Genomic DNA, 20,641 nt, shown 5'->3' with positions numbered 1-20,641 from the left:
AGAAATCATAGAAATTAGTTTTTTAAAGGTAGGAATTAGAGTACCTTTTCATGAACAAATATTAGTTATTTATAAGCTTATCTTCATTTTCTGTTCCAACCAATTAAAAAATGTCATTTAAATAAATAAAAAAAATTAAAAATTAAAACTAATATTTTAAAATTAATTAATCAAATCTCATTCACTAATGATATGATGACATGGTCTTTTATGTTATCGGTTCTGATTGATCATAAAAATAGTTAATTATTAATTTTTAACTTAAATATATTTTGTTAACTAATCACAACTTAATGATACATACAGTCACATAATTTATAGGATGTTCTTTAGCTTTGGAAACCTCAGAAGGTGCTGTTCATGAATCCTTAAAAGTCAAAATTTCTGAAAAATAATTACACATACTTATAGAAGTCCATAGTTTAAATAATAAATAGAAAATATACATACTTACGAACTGGTGGATGAGATGACGGCACGATGGTTATGCAAAATAACGTTGTTATGCTTTGTTTTTATATGTTGATTTGTTAGTATGTCTCTTTCATATATCAAGTTATGTGTTTAGGGAGCACATCTACTATCTTATAATTTATATTGTTTTACAAATTATTAATTGTGGTTAGTTAAAGAAAATATATTTAATTTAAAAATTTATTTTTTAAGCATTCTTTTTTTGCCAATTGCATTTGATGCTACATGAAATAACATAAATTGTGAGATTAAAATATGTTTGTATATGTTTATGAAGGAAAAATCAGATGTGTCACATTATATTAATAGCACCCCTTATCTAAATTGATTCCCTTTGATTTATGGGGTGAAAACTATAACACAAAAAGTGGTTTTATGGCAAAAAAAAACTCTCACTTGTAGGTACTTGTAGGTAAAACCCATATAGGCACGAGTATATTTCACAAACGAGTATCCATGGGTTTACAAATGGATTTCTAAAAATACATGTAGTACATACGGATGAGTATGAGTATTATGATACTCGTGTCTGCGTGTATCCATTATTTATATGATTAATATATTATATTTAATTAAAATAAAAAGTATATTATCCTAACATTCATTACACTATGTACCTATTTTCTTTTTACTTTGTTTACATTTTTTACTTTGTTTACATCTTTTATTGAATTTGTGGTGAAACAACTTACAAATATTATTACATGTGTAAAAATACACATGTTTTGCAAAGAAAATATATATTTTTTGTTAAGGAAATGAGAACAACAAATCACACAAATAGCAAATACCAATAAATTTAGCATTCTTGCCAAATATTCAATCAAAAGATATAAAAATAATTAAATTACATCTCATTTGAAACATAATAGAAGTAGAAAATTAAAAAATTCATTTATAATATAGAAAATTCGTGGCTACCTGTTATACCACAGGCACTCAAAAATACCCACAAATACCTTTATATGAGTATCCACACAGATACGGACGGATATGAGTAATACTCTCCTATTTTAAAACAGATAACGAGCAGTTACTATATGCTCCCACCCGTGCCCGTTGTCATCCCTACTTTATCCTTCCTATTAGATTTTGAGTCGTCATGAGGCCACATAATGGTTCTTACATAGATTTTCGGATAAGGTAAATTATGTAAGGTTCCAAATGTTAAAGCAATTATTTAATTTTTTTTCTCGTAAAATGAAATTACAAGAACACAGACTAGAAATTAATGTTTTGAACTGCGTGATTGGTGAGAGGCATTTTTATGGAAATAAAAGACAAAGGGTGACAAGATAAGGATATGAAAAGGAACCCCTTGTATCTCAAATAGTATTTTGAAATGAAAAATATTCTTAATAGTATGAAAAAAATAGTATTCCGAACTCTGTCTTAAAACAATGAAAATATGTCATATTAATTAAAAAATTAAATATTTGTTATTTTTTTTGTTTTGCTTCAATATGATTGATCCGAGATATGGTTCAGAATATCATTTAGGACAACAGATGTTTGTCGTGCTTCACCTACCTTTAGTGAAAAATTTACGTGGATAGTGTAGTTTGACTATACTATTACACGTTTGGTATATGTTTCAAAATATTTACGAAAGTAATATAGTTTTTAGGAAACTCGTGGATTAGATCCACGAGATTGGGGAACTCATAGACCAGTAAAGTGACTTCCCTATAATCTCGTGCATGTGAGGAATGAAACTCTTACACGTTCTCTCTCCTCCATGGAAGTCGTGATTCCCATGCATGAATTCCACTTTTTTGAGAATTTGTGTTCAATTAATAATAAAAATACTCTCTAACCTAGTGATTCTTAGTTTATATGGTAATCTAAAGGTTTATGATTCAACACTCATGAAAAACAAACAAAAAAAACAATAATGGGGATTGTTACCTCTAGATTACTATATAAACTTTTATTATTAATTTACAATGAAAATCATATTTAAGGAACACAACTTCTAAAAAAATTGAAACTCGTGCATAGGAAGCACGACTTCCATGGAGGAGATAGAACGTGCAAGAGTCTTGTGCCTCAGAAGCACGAGTTCATAGGGAAGTCGGAATGCTGGTCCACGACTTCTTCAAATTCGTGGATCTGATCCACAGGTTACCTAAAAACTACATTACTTCCGTCAATATTTTAAAACATATACCGAATATGTGATAGTGTACTATAGTATTTATAAACAATATAAATGAGTTCTTAGATGCAACTCTTTGTATTGCAAGCTTTTCTTTAACAACAAGCATGTTAGAAAATATAATATTTTTTAACGAAACTTATTTACTAGTCTCTTTGAATATACATAGTCCCTTCTCTCATATTTATCAATCATTTATAAAAATAATAAGAAAAATCACATCTTAATATATATTATGAAACATCACAATACACTGACTTCTCCAAATGCGCTCAATACAAGGAAGGGTAACAAGGAAGCAAATATCATATTCTCCTCATCCAAATACACACATTTATTTAGAGGATTTTCTTAAACTCACCTTTTAGGATTGATGATAAAGAATAAAAGTAGATAATTTTTCTTGAAAAATAAAAACATAAGACCTGTAGTTTTTGAAAATATAATTTTCAAATATACATGTCTATTTAAGATTCTTTATTCCCAATTGGTGAGTTTAAGAATACCTTTATTTATTCCATCGCATAATATTATACTAGTAACTAATCCCATTATTTTTTATTTTTTATAATCTTCTTCACAACTTTTGATGTTATGCCTTGAGAAGATTAGCATCAATATCCCTTGAAAACTTGGTTAGATATTCCGCATAGCCATGTGGAGGTTCAGCAACACTAGCATCTTTTTTTTCATACTCAATAGTAAAATTAACATAAGCACTACCATCCTCCTTTTCAATTACACTAAAGATGAGCTTGAAGTCATTATAATATGGAGTGAAATTATCTCCATCAAAAAGGACGTATCTAATTGTCTTCTTCTCTTCATCATATGACTCAATTTTCTCCTTGCATGTCACAACCTTACCATCTGTTTTGCAAATGCAATTAAGAACAATAAACATAAATTGTTAAGAGAATTCTACCGATATATATATAGGGGCCGACTCAAGAGAGAACAATTCTCATATAAAAACTGTGAAAACAATAAATCTAAATCTTACAACCAATCATGGATTATTATGATTAAAAGTTTGTTATTGGTCACATAATGGTTATGTACATGTATCTTTTAATTTTGTACGTCCCAATAAGATCTAATGATCCACTCCCAATATATATATATGATCCCTTGTCTATTATAACTTAGTTTTCTCTACTTTATTTTCACCTCATTAATAATCTTTCAAATTTTCACTTTTTATTGTTGACATTATTTTAATAAGATGAGAGAGTGCAATTGATGAGTTTTGGATTTAACTGTTCACAATTAATATCACACAGATTCACCAATTGAGCTTATTCATAAGGACGAAATATTAATATGAGTAAGTGTTCTTGAAAAATAAAAGGGGTGGAACAAAATGGTGTCCAAGTTAATATCACTCAAATAAATATTAGTCTTAAATAATTAAGAGCATATAATAATTTACCTATTTCATAAGTCCAGTGCTTAATGGTATCATTGTGGTGCCAATCCTCTCCTTCATGCAACTTGGTTTGATGCACTCTTTCAGCATGATGCTGAACATCATGAAGTTGTTTAGCAAAGAGTTCGAACCATTTGGAAGGAGGTGCTTGAATTGGAATTTCAGTACTGATTTTACCAGTGAGAGCCATTTCTAAGAAAACAAACACAAAATATGAAGTTGGAAATTCAACAAACAATGATGAGAAATGGTGAAGAACATGAACCCTTGTAGATCTTAAATAGAAGGATAACTCCCCACTACTACCACCTACATCTTTCAATAAATTTCTAACGTGCCCAACTAAATTATTGGATCATCACAATAGCCCTTTTCTACACGAGTTTAGCATTATATTAAAATATTAATATTCATACTTTCTAAAAGTTATTTACCTTTTTGAAATGGATTATCATTTTGTACCTGATTTTTAGAAAGAATAATATTTGAAATACTGTAACATCCCATAGTAGCAGAACCTAACCCTACTTGCTCACTTGACATAAACTAAGTTATGATTGAGTCTGAATATAACCCAGTTCAACCCATCCTATGAACACTCATTCATTCATTATGTTTATAGAATTTGTATGTGTGTCTATTCATTTATCTACGTAATAATAACATTAGCCATAAACATAATTGATTCTCTACTTTTTCCTCAATATATACATTACTAACAAAACAAATACATATATGCCAAAATTTCACATGTATAATAACAAGTAATATTTAGAGACTTTATCTAATATGGATATGAATTATGTTTAATCGGGTCTAAGATGAGATTCAGATTCAAAAGTTGAACTCGTCAACATTTAAGATCCAATTAGCTTCAAATCTAAGGTCAATTTTGGGATAAAAAATTAACTCAATCAACATTTAGAATCAGGTAAAAATCCTTAAAAAAAACTATCATTTTCAAGAATAAATCATCATTGAGATCCGTGGAAGATTTAAAGTCCAATCAATTTAAACCTTAAAGTATTATGTCAATTTGTCTCTCTTCTCTCTCCTCTCTTTCCTGCTGGTGAAGGTTTCACTCGTTAAAGTAACCTCAACCGGTTGGATGAGGATCACCTGTTTTAGTGGGTGTTCTATTTAGTGTCCCCATCTAATTAGAAAATTTTATATAATTAAAAATAAAATTTATAATAACATAAATTAATATTTGTACGCTATTCTATGATATTTAATTGACTTAGTATATGGGGATAATATTTTTTTGCAACAGAGGATCCTTGTCCCAACCAGTTACCATGTCCATCAAGTCTCAAGTCTCTTCCTTCATAGTGAATAGGGAAGCTCATAATGATGAGGTTGTGGAAAAAAACCAAAAAAGGCTCCGCCATTTATGGTTGTACCACGTTACAACTATTACTGAATTAACTAAAGGAGCAGAACGAAAGATAAACTTGGAAAATTTGTTGGCCATAAATATTTGAGAGGTTAAATTTGTTGAGTTGATTTAGTTGGTGGAGATTATTTTTCAGAGGTTAAATTTGTTGGTCACAAATTTTTCAGGTACCCAAATGAAATTTCACTATAAATTTAATTGTATATTAATACCAAATATAAGTAAAATGAAACAAATAATTCAATAAGGATAGAATAAACTTTACATATTTTTAAGATAATTTTTCATCGATTTAACCAATTATAAATATACCGTAACATTATTTCCTTTACGCATAATGTTAAAGATATTATTGGTTAAGAGAGAATATATATATATATATATATATATATATATATATATATATATATATATATATATATATATATATATTCTTAATTACTCGGGAAATGTAGAGATCTGTACTTCTTCCCGACAAACCAATAAAATTTAAATCAAGTAGAACTATCATAAATTCCATCAGTTATTTGAGAGAGATTTTCTGTACTAAAAATTGTATTATTTAATATGTTATTATTTGTGATTGATCAAAAAATATTTAATTATTAATTTTTTAATTTAAATATATTTTTTTCAATAAATCATAAGTCTACGGTACATGACGTCGTGGTACATTTGATGGACAAAAAATATGTTGTCTTACCATTACAATTTCAATGATTCCAAGCCAAAACCTCTCATTCAAATTATCCCAAGTCGTATTTAATGTATCATTTATTAAACAACTCATAAGTGTTGGAAAGTAAATTTCATTATATAAAATTTAAATATAAGTTGTATTCATACTCTCATTCATAATATATTATCGAATGCAACTTTTATGTAAAGAGTAAATCAAAGTGTAAAGTATTTGTGCCTATAGTGGCATCAAAGTTACTCTGACTATTTCCAATTCCCAATGAATTGCACCTAAATAGGGTTGGAAAGACGCAAGACAAATTCGGAGGTACTTATTATTTCAAATGTAATATTATCATTCTTCTTTTATAAACAGATCATGTTTTAGCTTTTCAAAAAGTATATTTACCTTAAAAAAACCAGATTTTAGGTTATATAAAAATAAAATATCTATTAAATCTTACAGCCAACCTATTTACGTATATTATATATATATATTAATATTTATATTATATTTTAATAATATAACTAATATTATTATATATGAAATTTTAATATAAATAATATACATAAAATAAAATATAATTTAATTATAGTTTTAGATGGAAGGAACAATCAACAAATAATGTTCCTAATTGTTGTCCTTACACAATTAAAAATATTCACTTTAGTGAGCAATGTTGAATCTTTAAATCATATGTTCAATAACATTCAATAAAATAAGTCATGTTGAATAATATCTAACTATCACATTTAACCATGTTTGTTTTATCGAATGTTGTTGATTTCCTTCCACCTATTATTTAATAGTATCTTACACAAAAACACTATTTAATAAAGCTCGCTCATACACATCCAAAGTGTTAGAAACTTTATGCATATTTAAATATATATGAAATAGTTTAATATTTATTAACTTATAAATATAATTTTTTATATCCTTAATACATTAATTATGTGTTATCATCTTTTTATCACATTTTTCATGGGGCTAATGATATTTTGTTGTCAGAAACAGCGACAAATCAAACCCATCAACCATTCCCCCAATTGAAATTAATATGTTTCCTATTTAATAAATTAAATGTCTGCCCCTTCCACTACGGCAAATTCATCACCTACCTCCTCCAGTGTTATGAACCACTCCAACAATTAGTGTCTTTCCCTTTCCACAAATCAAATACATGCAACAACCACATTATTGAATGGTTCAGTCATATTGTTTCAGCGATTTAACCAATTTTTTACTAATTAATTCACATATAAAAGTTTGGTTCAGTTCAGTTTTAGGTATAATTTAGTGATTAAACCGAACACAAATATATGATTTGGTTCCCCTTAATTAAACACAAATTTTATTATAAAAACTAAATCTAACAAAACCGCTCATAAATGATTTGGTTCGGTTCAGTTCTACAATTTTTATGTTTTTTTTTTTGCATAAACTCAAAGTTCAAATTTATTACAAGATATATTGTTTACCCATAAAAGAAAAAACACTACTATTACTATTATTAGTAAAAAATCGAAACTCAAATTTCTGGTAGTAACATATATAATAATACAATTCATGACTAGTAACATACAAAAAAAAATTAATAATATATATATATATAATATCGATTAATAAATATATAATATTATAATTCACAATTACTAACATATATATATATATATAACATTACATGTATAATAATTTATGATATTTATTAATTTCAAATGCAGTACCATGAAAGTTAGAAGATATATTACAAATCATCATGGCATTAGAAAATTATCATATATATATATATATATATATATATAACAATTTGGTAAGGAGTAATATATATAATAGTAACCTAATAACAATTTAGTAACGAATATAATACTATAATTCACACAAGTTGATAATTTAAGTCATAAAATTGGTTAAAATATTCTCTAGTATTTATTTTTAATATGGGGTTCGGTTCCAATTGTTCCTAAATTTCTAAAACCATGAACCAAACCGAACATAAATAGTTCCTTAAAAAATAACATAATCAAACCGCAAAATCAAATCGAATCGTATTTTTTAGTTTCACCCGGCTCAATTTCATCGATTTCATAGTTTAAATTGTAACCGCTTACACCCCTAACTTACATGTAAGGTAAACCTAGTACAATTTATCTTTCCAAGTTTGAATACATATAAAAAATACTTAAATTTATAGTATATTGAAAAAATCAAAATTTCAGGAAAATAAATAAATATTCTTTAGCAAGTCCATAGTTTAAATTCCTTACTACATCCCTAGAAAAATCAAAAGGTCAATTGTTCGATTCTTGAAAGCGATATTTATTGGGAGATGTAGTTATAAATCTTAAAAAAAATTAGTTGATTGCCTAAAATATAAAAGAATATCCATAATAATACCAAAAAAAATCCACAATTTAAATTATAAAGATATAACACACATATGTAGGAAGATTTGGATGGGATGACAGAGTGATGATGGTAGCCTTCCCGATTGAAGAGAGGACGGAAGATGAGTGTGGGTATAGATTGAAGATGAGGATCAAATTGCATTGTAACACTTTAATCTCTACCGTTTATTTTTATCAACAAATCAGCCTTTATGATTCAATTTTTCTACTTGGTGCATGAGTAGGAGCGTTAAAGAGGTTGCTATGAAGCAAATATTACGTAGTCTTCCTTTTTTGTATATATATTTTTATAAAATATGAACTAATATTTCTTAACTCGTTTCTTTTCACTTATGGTTGGAATTTGAATAATTTTAAATGCATATTGATGTGACCATAAATGAGGACTTTTGGGGGTATGCAATAGAAAAATTCTCAAGTCCTATATTGGATGGAGGAATTAATTTGAAAGGCTGCATAAACCTTAAGTGCCAACCTCGGGGTTAAAGTGTTAAAACAATTATTTAATTTTTTCTCCAAATGGAAATATTTAATTATTCAATATTTTGAAGGTAGTGAGAGGTATTTATATGAAAATAAAAGACATGGAATAGAGAGTAAGTAAATGAATCATTCATTTTAATTTTTATTTACTCTTTAAGAAAAATAATGCAAACGAAAAATAAATAATATATTGAATGTGCATAATTTTTTACATAGATAGTGCATAGATATTACTCTTCTAAATTATTACATCATCAGAGTAGTGTCCTTCACCGACCTTTAGCTAGCTAGTGCTCGTGCACGTGCGTATCACATGAAGAATGGTATTTATAAATAATATAAAGGAGTTCTTTGATGAAACTGTTTTGCAAACTTTTCTTTAACAGCAAGTCTCTTAGAAGAAAAAAAATATTTTTTAATGAAATTTATAAAATTTACTTTTAATGTGTGTGTATATAACTATATATATACATTCCATCCTCTCATATTTATCAATCACCTTTTAGATGTTTTATTTGATTTTTTTGTTCCATATTCTATACTTTCTGATTAATAAAATTTTCCCCTAAGTTGCCCCATTAGGTTTTGCTCGATTAATTTAATGTAATAAAGTGTAGCAGAAATGATATGAGTGAATTGCTGAAATTAATGAGTGATTAATATGTTTAGAAAATTAAAAGGGAGAAAATGCTAATGTTGTTGTATATCAATGAAATACATAAGTTTAAATACATATATTGGTCGGTGTAATTCGGTTAAAACAACTTATAAATAGGGCAAATAAGACTATTTAAAGTAAATATTCACTAATTATCTTTTTGGTATATATATATATTAATATTCTTAATATAATCAATGATAATATTATAAGAAAATCACTTATATATTAATATATAATAAACACGCTTCACAATATATTGACTTCTCCAAGTTCACTCAATACAAATTAAGAAGGGTAGCAAAAACAAAAACACCATATTCTCTTAAACCAAATACACACATTTATTTAGAGGATTTTCTTAAACTCGGCTATCAAAGATAAGGATAAGGAATAAAAAATAGATATTTTTTCTTGAAAAATAAAAACATAAAACTTAAAAGTTTTGAAAACATCTTTTTCAAAAAAACATATCTATTTACGAATCCTTATTCCCAAGACCCTATAGAAGAGTTTAAGAAAGTCTTTATTTATACAATGACTCAAACTTATGGGAGTCCCATTATTTTTTATTTTTTATTTTTTATAACCTTGTTCATAACTTTTGATATTATGCCTTGAGAAGATTTGCATCAATATCCCTTGAACACTTGGTTAGATATTCCAAGTGGCCATAAGGAGGTTCAACACTATCATCATTCTTTTCATATTCAATAGTCCAATTAACAGCAGCACTACCATCATCGTTTTCAATTATGTGAATGATGAACTTGAAGTTCTTATAACTTGGACTGATATCTCCATCAAAAAGGACATATGTGATTCTCTTATTCTCCTCATCATGTGATTCAATTCTCTCCTTGCATGTCACAACCTTACCATCTGTTTTGTAAAAGCAATTAAGGACAAGAAAATTAAATTGTTAAGAGAATTAGACCAAGATATATATAATTGACCCTTGGATGATGCTAACTTAGTTTTCTCTACTACTTCATTTTCAACATCTTTAATAATCTTTCAACTTTTCACTTATTATTGTTAATTATTTTGTGTATAGGTGAATGATGCTAACTTAGTTTTCTCTCGTACTGGGAAATATTAATAAGAGTAAATGCTCTTGAAAAATAATGTGGGATTGGGATGGAACAAATGGTGTTAGTACTCAAATGAATATTAGTCTTAAAACAGGTGATATCATGATGCAACTTGAATATCAAGGAACAATATGTAATAAAGGAATAAACATATTCTCTCCCAAAAAAAAATATAACAACATATGTATCAGTACTTTTGTAATTAATCAAGAAAATATTTAATTATTAAATTTTAAACATAAATACATTTTTTTTAACCAACCGTTAAACATTAAGTAACACAATTTTATGGGACATCATAAGTACTCTATGTAATTAGATGAATAAGTTTTGTGACTTAAATTAATGAAATACAAAGGAATGAATTGTTTGACAACTAAAAGTTAATTACCAAATAAAGAAAGATTAAAAGTACAATAATTAAACCAAATAATTAATTAGGAGAATATAATAATTTACCTATTTCATAAGTCCAATGCTTAATGGTATCATTGTGATGCCAATCCTCTCCTTCGTGCAACTTGGTATGATGCACTCTTTCAGCATGATGCTGAACATCATGAAGTTGTTTGGCAAAGAGTTCGAACCATTTGGAAGGAGGTGCTTGAATTGGAATTTCAGTACTGAGTTTACCAGTGAGAGCCATTTCTAAGAAAATAAACACAAAATATGAAGTTGGAAATTCAACAAACAATGATGAGAAATGGTGAAGAACATGAACCCTTGTAGATCTTAAATAGAAGGATAACTCCCCACTACTACCACCTCATTTTTTAATAATTTTTTTACCTGCCCAATTAAATTATTGGATTATCGCACTAGCCCTCTTCTACACGAGTTTAGCATTGTATTAAAATATCAATATGAATACTTTCAAAAAGTTATTTACCTTTTTGAATAGACTAATGTATGAAATACTCCATCGGTTTGGCTCAATTATGATCAGACCCAAATATGGTAGGACTTAATTGACTATAAGATTGAATTTAAATTTAAAAATTAGACACAATTAATATTTAGAGTTAGTGAGGACATATATAAGCCAACCCGGCCCGATACATGATCACTCATTGATCGTGTTTGTATATATATTTATTCAATTGTCTATATAGTAATAATATATTTTTCTCCCTAAGTATTATTTATTCTCTAAGTTTTCCCCATAAATATATGATAATAAAATATATATATTATATCTCATTTCATATGTCAAATTACATATCTAAAATAATAAGTAATATTGAGATAATTTTATCTAAAATAGACACCCATTATATTTAATTGGGTCTAGGTCAAAATGGGGTTTAGCTTCAAAACCTAAGCGGATTGACATTTGGAGTCCAATTAATTTCAGATGTAGAATCAGATTCAATATAAAAAAGTAATCAAGCAAACATAGCAATATCATACTCATACTCACGCAATTAAGGGAGAAAAATTTGAAGGAAAAAGCTATGAGATCCCTGAAAGATTTGGGGCCAACTAATTTAATCCTTAAAATATTATGTCCAACAATTAATTCCCTAAAAAAGTCAAATTCCTTTAATCTGTTTTAAATCCTTGAATCCCTAATGGAAGAGAATAGTCTCTCTTCTCTCTCATGTCTTTCTTCCTGGTGAAGGTTTCACTTGTCAAAGTAACCTCAACCAATTACCATGTCCATCAACTCTCTTCCTTCATAGTGAATTGGGAAGCTCATAGTGATGTGGTTGTGGAAGAAAACCAAAAAACGCTCAACCATTAGTGAGTTGACTAAAAGAGTAAAACGAAAGATAAACGTGGAAAATTTGTTGCCACAAATATTTGGTAGGTTAAATTTGTTGAGTTGATTTAGTTGGTGGAGATTATTTTTGAGAGGTTTGGTTTGTTGGTCACAAATTTTCATATACCCAAATAAAATTTCACTATAAATTTAATTATATACTAATACCAAATAAAAGTAAAATGAAACAAAAAACTCGATAAAGATAAAATAAAATTTATTTTCATCTTTTTAAGATAATTTTTTATCGATTTATTCAATTATAAATATATCGTAAAACATAATGCGAAAGATATTATTGGTTAACACAGAATAGATATATATATTATCAAGTAATATATTTAATTTACCACAATATTCTTAATTAATCAGGAAATGTAGATAACTATACTCCTTCCCGCAAAGCAATAAAGTTTAAATTAAGTAGACCTTTAATGAATTCCACGAGTTATTTAAGACGATTGCAAATTCAATGATTACAAGCCAAAACCTCCCATTTAAGTAGATTTAATGTATCATTTATTTATCACGAAAATGATAAATCCTACTACTAAATTTTCATATTAATCTTCTTACTTACAAGAAAATAATATATTTCACATAAGATCATATTGTATTTATTAATAATTAATTTCATAAGTTATTTATGTCACTTTCTTATCTTTAAGAAAATTAGTATGATAACATAACATTACTCATTTTACATTTATGAAAATTTAAATATAAGTTGAATTACACCTATAATGAAAGATTAGTAATATATTATCAAATGCAACTTTAGGTAAAGAATAAATCAAAGTGTAAAGTATTTGTGCCTGTAGTACCATCAAAGTTACACAGCTGTGAGTATTTCCAATTTCCAATGTATTACACCTAAATAGAGTTGGAAAGAGGGGAGACCAATTAGCAGGTACCTCCTACTTGACATATAACATATCAAGACTTCTTTTGTAAATAAATCATTCTTTCGCTTTTAAATAAATCAAGACATACTACATTGTACATATATATATATATATATATATATATATATATGTATGTATGTATATATATATGTATGTATGTATATATATATGTATGTATGTATATATATATGTATGTATATATAGTATATATATATATGTGTATATATATATATGTATATATATATATAGTTTAATAATATATACTATTTAATAATATAACTAATATTATTATATATGAAGTTTTATTGTAGAAAATATATAAAAATATAATTTTATTATTAGTTTTAGATATACCTATTTAAAATGTCATGGTTTAAACTATTTAAAGTAGTCATATTGGCCTATTTAAAGTCCTTATAACATAATAGACTTTTATATAACATTAAACACTTAAATAGACTAGACCTAAGCTTTACATTTTTTGAAATGAGTAAAACTGAAATTGATATATGTTATATAGGTTCAACCTATTTAACACAAAACCTTATGTGAATGGGTTTTCTTATCTATTAAGGTGTTTAATATTTTATAATAAAAAGGTCATGTTTGTACGATGTTTTGTATCATTGCAGGCAATACTGACAACTAGGGTTGCCCTACCCACCTTACCTATGATCATGCAATGCTCACTTAAGTTAGAGCGGATAAGGGCATACCCATTTTTAATAGGGCATGAAATATTATGTCATGCTTATTCTAAACATGGGCAGAGCGGGCTTGCGGGCCGCCCTAAATAAAATTGCAAAATACATTTACAAATATATAAATCTATATACAATAGTCATGCAAAATAAATAATATATAGTTTGCATACAAATATATTTATCATAAATAGTCATACAAATGGAATAATATATACAAAATACAAATGTATATATATAATACTTAGTACAAAAGGAACTATACATATATATAATATACAAAATACAAATATATATATATAATAAGAAAATAATGGTACTTTGTTACATTTGATTGACAAATTTATATAACAAACGAAACATACTTTCTCACCTTTGACAATATATATATATACATTTACATATTTGATGTTTATTATTTTCTCCAATAATTCATGTAGTCCATCTGTTCTGCCCATTTGAAATGCCCATTGGCAAATAGGGCATTTGGACGAGCATTTTATGAATGGACACATTTTTCAAACTTTGCCCGCAAAACAAGTACGAGTGGACGGGTCTCATAGATTTTGCCCAAATTGCCAATAATAATTGTAGGTAAAAGAAAAACACATGACATATTCTCTTATGATTTACTAAAGAACCATTTGGATTAATTGATAATATTATTTGATTATTGGATGGTAAAAGATTCCTTTGGAGTAAAAGCTTTCATTAACTCTTGATGTTAGAATTTCTTTATGACTGGGGATTACCAATCCTCTAAGAGTCTTGAATTGCATAATTCTCACATATAATAAAATAAAGATATATACACATACTTGAATCCATGTTCACAAATCTACTCTTTTCGAATGCCCATAAGAGTTTTGGCATGATAATCTTCCTCAACCAAATCTTGAGTTCCTTAAGCGACCTTTTGCTTTCTCTATGATGGAGAGAACATAAAATTGTTTTGTGATTTTGTATGTTGGAGACCATAACCATTCCTAATGTGTTAACATATATCCTTCTCATTACTCCATATGAGCCAATTTGGATATTCACTCATTAAACTTATATCAATTATAAAAGTCATACAGATTATCAACATTAGACCATTTATTTTGTTGATCTCTTAAATAAATAGCAAATATAATTATATTAAATATACGATTTCAAACATTAAATAGAAATTATAAATTTCTAATAATTTCTTACTTAGGCTTTATATTTTCCTGAGACAATTATATCACATGATCGTTAGGCACACATTTGCATGCTATTTGCAATTAGATTTTTCCTTAATACAATCTCATCCATCTTATATATCAATTATGGAACCATCGTGACCTTCATCCCAATCAAGCATGACTGGATCACGCTGATCACCAAATTAATATACTTAATGACATAAATCAATATAGATGAGTGATATGGAAATTTCATTCAATATGATCTCAAACAAGTCTATTTCCAACTTGTCATGCTTTAGTCTTTAGTGAGAGCAATCAATAATCTTTAAATGTAACACAATAGTTACAAACAAAAAATATATAAGTAAAATTCAAAATAGAACAAAAAATCATCAACTTTAATTTATTATGCATACAACTATATAAGACGGAAAAAATAAACTATATAAAATAGTCTCACTCAACTAAGGTATCAGAAGGAAAAACATCCATATGAGCAATGTACTAATGAAAGACCTTAGGTGTCGGACGTGTAGTCAACAGATCAACTAGCATAAAATTTGTCTCTATATGTTATATAAAAATTTATCAATTTTGAACACTTTCTTTAACAACAAAAAACTTGATGTCAATAAATTTTGACTATGTACAACTCCTAATATTGTTGGAGTAAAGAACATTAGATTTATTTCTGCAATAAATTTTCAATGGTTTTTAATGTCATTGACCATATGTAAGCTAGTAGCAAATTCCATAACCATATCTCATGGACCAATGTCTCTAAACATGCCATGAACTTTGTAGGCATGACTGAAGGAGTTGTGAGTGTATGCTTACTAGACTTCCAATAGATATCACCTCTAACCAACATAAAGACATACCCAGTTCTGGAGTGTTTGCTTTTTCAACATCTAACAAAATCGGAGTCATAGTAACCAATGATCTCTAAACTGTCAGATTTCTTAGAAGTGAGAATGTACTCCTTTTTCGAGATGTGTGCAAACATGAGCATGTGTTAAACTTCCTACTACAGTTGCATAAATAATCATTTGCATCTCGTATCTTTCAAGGTAATTTTTTGGGCACTTTTCAGTACTAAACTTGTCTCCCTTAGCTATGTGGGTATATTGTGACTTACTATCTTTCATGTTAAATCTATCTAGGACTTTATCAATATAGTACTCTTATGATAACTTTAGGATACATTGATAGCAATCTCTTAATATATAAATACCTAACACAAAAGAAATTTCTCCAAGATCTTTCATTTCAAAGTTCTTCATCAGAAGTCTCTAGATCTTATGAAATAGTCCAATATCATTGTTGACTGGTAGTATATCGATGACATATAATTCCAAAATATAAATTTTCTTCCATTTAACCTATGTGCATATAATCATCAACTCTATTTGCCTCAAAACCATAAGAGGTAATAACTTAACATAACTTCTGATACCATTTACGAGAAACTTGTTTAAGATCATAGATGAATTTCTATAATTTACATACCATAGACTTTAAGTTAATTGACACAAAGTTTTCTAATTACACCCTATAGATCATTTCTTCAATGTCACTATTTAGAAACGCAACATTAACATTCATCTGATGGAGTTCTAAATCGAAATAAGCTACCAATACATATATTATTCAAAAATAATCATTCGAAGATACTAGAGAGAAAGTTTATTTATAGTGAATACCTTCTTTTTGAGTTAGCCTTTAACAACTATATGAGTTTTATATCTATCAATATTACCCTTTGAGTCATTATTGGTTTTAAATATTCATTTGCAACTAATAGATTTCACACCTTCAGGTAATTCGACAAGATCTCAAACATCATTATCATGTATAGACTTCAACTCATCATTAATGGCGTCAATTCACTTTTGAGAGTTAGAACTTTTTATAGCTTGATAGACGTTGAATGGATAGTCCTATGTTAAATCGGTGTTTTCCTCGTATTTTTGGATAATTACAATATAATCATGAGGGAATGTATTTCTCCTCTCTCTAGTGAATTGCCTTATTGACACTTTCGCTTCTTGAGATTGTTGAATATGCTCTATATGTAATTGAGGGGTAACCTAATGGTTGTCTTGTTCTGGAATATTGTCAAGAATAATATTTTGAATATTATCTTATGTTACTGAAGTTGTTCCTTGAATGGTAATATACACAAAAACTTGTTCATTGTTAGTGACATGTTCTTCCTCAAAGACAACATTTCTTATTTTATTTTCTTTCGCAAACTCAATTTCCTCAAAAAATTTCACATTTCAAAGAAATATCTTGAATTGAGATCATAAAATTTATAGCTCTAATAATTTTCAGTATAACCAACAAAATAATAACTATTTGTTTTTAAATCCATTTTCTTTCATGTGATCTATAAGGTCATGCATCGACTCCATAAAGAGGTACTTTTTATAATAAGAATGTACTTTTATAACTTAGTCTTTTAAATAAAAAATGATAAGGAGTGTACTTAGACCAACAAAAATTAGGTGTTCAAAATGTGATTTCATCACTGGTTATTAAATAAAAGTAATATACATAAAGAATGAATGATAAATTTGAATGTGTAAAATACATTATACGAACAGTATAAAATATTAAGCTTTATACAAAAAAGTTTACTATCTATATACTAACAATGTAAGAGATTTTTATACTTTTAGTCTAGGATCCACCAATGTTATCATTATTAACACTTTTAAATAAAATAAATATGCATAAAATAATAAATTGGTCGTGTTAAGATTTTTACAGTGGTGGTATATGAAATATTAAACAATATATAGAAGAGTTTAATATCTATGTATTAATAATATAATTTTTTATATTACCAATGCATCATCCATTATTCATGTATATTATCATCTTTTTTGTCAAATTTTTCATGGCTATCGAATGATATATCTTTATCAATAAGCAACAACGAATTAAATCCATCAACTAACTCCAGTAATTGAAATTAATATGTTTCCTAATTAATAAATGAAATGTCTGCCCCTTCCACGACATCAAATTAAAAGCAACTACTTTTACTAACACATAAAGGTATAGTTATATTAACATCACCCCTTTGTTTAAATTGAATCCTTTTGATTTATGGTGAAAACTAAAACTCAAAGAGTGGTTTCTTCTTCCCTTTATCCTTCTCCTTTCCATTTTATTTTTATTTAATTCCGTACTCTTTCACTTTAATTTGCTACTCTTAATTTGTGGTACACTTCTATTGTTTTCATGAACTTTAACCATCTTTTTTTATTATACATAATGAATTATATTAGTTCATTTATGTAAATATTTTATAATTAATTAGTGTTATTTTAAATTAGTATATTATTTCAAAATTGTAGTATAATTATACATGTTTCTTTATATTTAATTGTTATTTGATGAAAATTGATTATAAATTTTAATTAAATTTTATTGCATCCTCTTAAATTTTGATTAATATCTGCCATTGTTTCATAGGTTACAGATTTAAGATTGTTCAATAAGTTATGCTCTTTTAAATTGTCAAATATTTTTAATTAACGAGAGTTTCCTATCCATAGTATGAAAATAATTATTTTTGAAGGATAAAGAAAATATTGAAGTGAGCATTTAACTGAAACTATGTACATAGTTGATGCATGTAAACTACTTATAAAAAATGCATGTAAACTAAATATTACCACAATCTTTATGTTAAACATATTTTTTTTCCTAAATACGTCCTAGTTTTTAAGGAGATATAAATACCATATTCTAACCAGCAAAACCTTCCCTCTTCTAATGTGAAGGACAACACATTGGAGGATAACGTAAAAGAGATTTTCAACTTTCAAGTATATATTGCTTAAAGTACCTAAATTAAACTAATGAATAAGATGAAGGAGTGAGAATATTATACTCTACGTATATGATCATATACTTAGACTCTAATGTATAAGATGCACTTCTGAAGAGTTTCTTAAAGGGAAAAAGTATAATAACCGAAGGAAAATTAATAATTGAGATTATATTTATATTTATATTTATTTTAAAATCAGAATAAATTTATTAAACTGAAAATAGTTGAGAATTGAGATGTTGCACCTCTCCATCAAAAGGTCAAGTATACACTCCAAATCAGAATTAGAAGCTGATTAGTGGAGGGTGAAGATTGGTGAAAAGTAATTTATCATATATTACGAATGTCCTAGCTGTTTGAAGTTTCATTTGTTGACATTTTAAGTTTCCAACTTGATTTTTGAATCGTCATGAGAAGAACACCTTAATAGAAGGGTTCTTAAATAGATTTTCAGATTTGGTAAATTTTGTAGGATTTAATATAAAGGTTTTTTACATTGTTAGTAAATTATCAACCATTGATTTGTTAATAATTAATGACTCTCAAACAAAAGTAATACAAATCAACAGTAGATTATGTGTTGACAATGTAAAATATTTTACACTTTCAATGCACAGATTTTAAACTCAATTATGAAAGGTTCTAGATGTTTTTTAAATATTTCTCAAAAAATGAAAGTACAACAGCACAAACTAGAAATTAATGTTTGAACATGGTGAGAGTTATTTATATGGAAATAAAAGATAAGGAGCAGAGGATAAGGATATGAAAGGGACCCATGGATCTAAAATACACTTATTGTGACCTAAATTATTGGATCATCTTAGTAATGTGCTTCACCCACCTTTAGCTGGCTAGCGTGTGTATCCCAATAACATGAAGGGGACACGTTGAAGACTTTTTGGATGAGTTGGCAACATCATAGAAAAACACTAATTCCAAATCAAGTCCTAGGTCTAACGTTAAAACTTCAATCACAAGAAAATTGGTCTCCCATTATTTTTGGTATTTTTTTAGAATATTGTTACATATACAATCAATAATACTCGAGAATTGTTAAACAACAATATTTTAAATTACCATTTAAAAGTGTTTTTAGGTATTATCTATACGAGTATATTAGAATGAAGGTTAGATTCAACAACACTTCAAAAGTGTTATAGAAATAAACATTTAATATTGTTTGGTTGAGCCAGTATTATTAAATGAAGAAATTCAACAATACACATTGAGAGGTGTTTAATTTTCACTTTCTGCTCATGATAATTGTCTTACTACTAAAAAGCATAGATCAACTACCAAAACATATAAAAAAATGAATTTATCCATTAGAGTGACCTATTGATTAGAGGTGATAAAATTATCTACGACTCACAATCCATCCAAATTTATCCATTAGAGTTAATGAATTTAAATGGATGAAATTCAATTGATGATTTTAGTAATGAATGAATTTGAATCCATTCATTATATCT

The 20,641-nt window shown here is 27.2% G+C and overlaps 2 protein-coding genes and 1 long non-coding RNA gene across 3 annotated transcripts; 1 reads left to right on the top strand and 2 right to left on the bottom strand.

Annotated features, from left to right (window-relative positions):
* On the top strand, positions 3,184 to 10,575 carry LOC109358793. The gene is made up of 2 exons (XR_002109005.1): positions 3,184 to 3,295; positions 10,367 to 10,575. It is a non-coding gene; the product is annotated as an uncharacterized LOC109358793 (long non-coding RNA).
* Positions 3,192 to 4,332, bottom strand: LOC109358791 (kirola-like). The gene is made up of 2 exons (XM_019603234.1): positions 4,065 to 4,332; positions 3,192 to 3,502 (listed from the first exon to the last, which is right to left on the bottom strand). The coding sequence occupies exons 1-2, from the start codon at positions 4,249 to 4,251 to the stop codon at positions 3,225 to 3,227; spliced, it is 465 nt and encodes a 154-aa protein (XP_019458779.1). The 5' UTR covers positions 4,252 to 4,332; the 3' UTR covers positions 3,192 to 3,224.
* LOC109358792 (MLP-like protein 31) lies at positions 10,273 to 11,499 on the bottom strand. The gene is made up of 2 exons (XM_019603235.1): positions 11,239 to 11,499; positions 10,273 to 10,567 (listed from the first exon to the last, which is right to left on the bottom strand). The coding sequence occupies exons 1-2, from the start codon at positions 11,423 to 11,425 to the stop codon at positions 10,296 to 10,298; spliced, it is 459 nt and encodes a 152-aa protein (XP_019458780.1). The 5' UTR covers positions 11,426 to 11,499; the 3' UTR covers positions 10,273 to 10,295.

Source organism: Lupinus angustifolius, chromosome LG10 (assembly GCF_001865875.1).
Source record: "Lupinus angustifolius cultivar Tanjil chromosome LG10, LupAngTanjil_v1.0, whole genome shotgun sequence".
Taxonomy (NCBI): Eukaryota; Viridiplantae; Streptophyta; class Magnoliopsida; order Fabales; family Fabaceae; genus Lupinus; species Lupinus angustifolius.
This window is presented reverse-complemented; position numbering and strand designations above follow the sequence as displayed.

Bases quoted from the DNA above. Each gene is read 5' to 3' on its own strand.
- LOC109358791 (XM_019603234.1), bottom strand. From the start codon at position 4,251: ATGGCTCTCACTGGTAAAATCAGTACTGAAATTCCAATTCAAGCACCT. The intron at 3,503-4,064 runs GTAAATTATTAT...TTTGCAAAACAG, and splicing joins GCACTGGACTTATGAAATAG to ATGGTAAGGTTGTGACATGC.
- LOC109358792 (XM_019603235.1), bottom strand. From the start codon at position 11,425: ATGGCTCTCACTGGTAAACTCAGTACTGAAATTCCAATTCAAGCACCT. The intron at 10,568-11,238 runs GTAAATTATTAT...TTTACAAAACAG, and splicing joins GCATTGGACTTATGAAATAG to ATGGTAAGGTTGTGACATGC.